This window comes from Myotis davidii, unplaced genomic scaffold, assembly GCF_000327345.1.
Source record: "Myotis davidii unplaced genomic scaffold, ASM32734v1 scaffold609, whole genome shotgun sequence".
Lineage (NCBI taxonomy): Eukaryota > Metazoa > Chordata > Mammalia > Chiroptera > Vespertilionidae > Myotis > Myotis davidii.
The window spans coordinates 2019550-2022473 of NW_006300164.1; the positions used below are offsets into that span (position 1 = coordinate 2019550).

General features: G+C 62.5%; 1 protein-coding gene across 1 annotated transcript in view; it reads right to left on the reverse strand.

Annotated features, from left to right (window-relative positions):
* Window positions 1-5: 5 nt before the first annotated feature.
* Window positions 6-2924, reverse strand: part of OLFM1 (olfactomedin 1) — a 16109-nt gene continuing 13190 nt past the window's right edge. The window contains exon 5 of the mRNA XM_006776525.2: window positions 6-680. Within this exon, the coding sequence (XP_006776588.1) occupies window positions 6-680 (675 nt within the window). The remainder of the gene's footprint in view (window positions 681-2924) is intronic.

The following is a 2924-nucleotide window of genomic DNA, read 5'->3' on the forward strand; positions in this document are numbered from 1 at the left end:
GGGCCCTACAGCTCGTCGGAGCGGATGACGTGGAAGAGGGTGATGTTGTAGAGGACCTGGTGGCCGTTGTTCCAGGCGTAGAGCGCGCGGTCCTTGGGGTTGTAGTCCAGCATGGAGATGTGCGAGTACTTGTTCTGGAAGGGGATGTCGATGTACTCGTAGGTGGAGGCGTTGGTCTGGTAGGCGTAGTGCACCTTGGTGCCGCCCGAGTAGCCGTTGGTGACGTAGAGCGTGCCGCAGATGATGAAGGCCTCGCCGGCGCTGCGCTTGGGGTAGCTGGTGTTCCAGGTGTGCAGCACCTGCAGCGACACGGGGTCCAGCTTGCTGACCACGATGTTGCCGGCGTTCTGGTTGGTGGCGTAGACGGCCCAGAGCCCGCTCTCGTCCACCATCAGGTCGATGTCCGAGTGGCCGCCCCATGCGTAGTGGTACATGTTGTTGTAGCCGGCGTAGTCCAGGCTGCGCTGCTTCAGGATGCTCTCGGTGCGCAGGTCGAAGCGGATGACGATGTGGCTCTGGAACTTGTTGAAGTAGATGGAGCCGTTGTAGACCACCTGGCCCGTGCCCGACCAGGGGTGCGGCAGCCGGTGCGACGTGAAGTTGTCCGTCGTCATGAAGTCCTGCAGCGACCGGTACTCGCGCACGAAGCGGTTGTTGTGGTAGCCGTCCATGTACCACACCTGCGGGCAGAGCAGATGCCGTGAGCGGTGCCCAGGGAGCCGGCGGCTCCGCCCCAGGCAGCGCCTCTCCCCCGAGAGGAGCCCGGAGGGGAAGATGGAGAGGGAAGGATGCACGGCCCCTCCCACACCCTCAGGGCACACACTTCCTTTTGCTTTTTGGTTCATCCTCCCCTGAGGATGTTTTCCACTGACTGTCAGAGAGACTGGAAATGAGGGGGAGTCCTGGCTAGTGTGGCTCAGTGGACAGAGCGCCAGCCTTTGGACCAAAGGGTTGGGGGTTCGATTCCGGTCAAGGGCACATACCTCGGTTGCAGACGCCTCCCCGGCCCGGGGCCCTGGTTGGGGCGCGTGCAGGAGGCAACCCATCAATGTGTCTCTCTCACATTGTCTTTCCCTCTCTCTCCCGCTCTCTCTAACAACCAACAGGAAAACACCCTTGGGTCTCGGGTGAGGATTTTAAAAAGGAAGGAAGGGGGGAGGGAGACAGAGGATAGGTGCCTCCTGCACCAGCCCCGACCAGGGCCAGGGCTCCAGCCCGCAACCGAGGTACGTGCCCTTGACCAGGATCAAACGCGGGACCCCTCAGTCCACAGGCCGACGCTGTATCCAATGAGCCAAACTGGCCAGGGGCTCAGGCACGTTTCAAAAGGGGACAGGACTATTCTCCCCCAGACAGAGAAGCGTCCGCTTGGGGACCGGCCAGGAAGCGGGGGTGGAACCGACAGCCCGGGGCACCGAGTCCCCTGTGGGTGGCAAGGCCCCAGGCAGCCCTCTGTGGGTGCCTCCGGGCTGTGGGTCTGCAGGGCCCCCTGCTTGCTCACTGCTCTCTCCCTGGCCAAAGGCGCACAGTAGGTGCTCATACTAATTTGGGGAAGGAAGGAATCCATCGTGTATGGAAGCTCAGGCCCACGAGACAGCCTTGGAAAGGGCGTGGCTGCCTGGGCCCTGGACAAGGACAGGGCGCTGGGCCGCCCGGTCTCCGTGTTGACCCATTTCCAAGGTCGCCAGCAGAAGCAGACGCTAGAGACTCTAGAGCAGCGGTTCTCAACCTGTGGGTCACGACCCCTTTGGGGGTGGAATGACCCTTTCACAGGGGTCGTCTAAGACCATTGGAAAACACATCTATAATTACATATTGTTTTTGTGATGAATCACTATGCCTTAATTATGTTCAATTTGTAACAATGAAAGTGGGGGTCACCACAATATGAGGAACTGCATTAAAGGGTCGCGGCATTAGGAAGGTTGAGAACCCCTGCTCTAGAAGGTTCCACAGCCAGAGCTATGGTCTCAGTGTGGGGGATCAGGGTCCCTGGAGCGCACGTGTCTCCTGGGGGCGCACAGCCTGGCAGGGGCCAGGGGGCGAGAGCCTGACGTCGGAAGGGAGCTTCCAGGCCTCGGTGCCAACGAAGCCGGTGGGCAGGTCCCTGCTGAGACCTGGTGCAGGAACCCAGCGCCCCACCCAGCATGCACCGGGCATCCAGCTGGCGCTTAATAAATGAGCCACGGAAGCACGGACGCCGGGAATGCCCAGCGACCCTGTTCTGCCCGCTCAGCACACGGGCAGCGGGACCCCTGGAGCTTAGGCGGCCCCACCAGGGTCCCCAGCCCTCCCGTTGCCCCCAGCCTTTGGCCGCACCCCTCCCACCACGCCCTCCCTCCACGCAGCCTGCACGGAGCTGACATTGATTGTGTGTTTAGGAAGCGAGTTATTGGTCTCCTGCGTATGTGTAATCAGAACTGGACGGGAGGATGGAAACGACCAAACAGACAGAGGTGTCTTCCCAACCAATGGCAGGGCCCGGGGACATGGCGCTCTGTGGGGGAGGTGGAGGCCGTCCTGAGCTCCTGGCCCGCCCACTGCTGCCCAGCACCCCGCCCTCCCACACCCTGCGAAGCCCTCCTCCCCTGCCCGTCACCGGCCGCCTTTCCTGGAGGGTGAGCAAGCCATCCAGCAGCAAGTGGCTCTCTAATGATCAAACGCGCCCTTCACCACCTCAACGGCAGGCAAATCCACGCCCTTGCCACGCGTGCGGGGAGGCACACAGTGGGCTCAGAGCCCCGGTCCCCTGTCTGGGCAGAGAGCGCGCTCTCAGGGGGACAGCGAGGGGGTGGGCGCTGGGCGAGAGGCGCGCTTGCAGCACCAGCGTTGTTGATTCCCCGGATCCCACCAGGTCTGTGGGTGCGGCTGTGTGTGCAGGGCGGCGGGCGCGGGTAGGAGGTGGGTCTCTTCCTCCCCACACT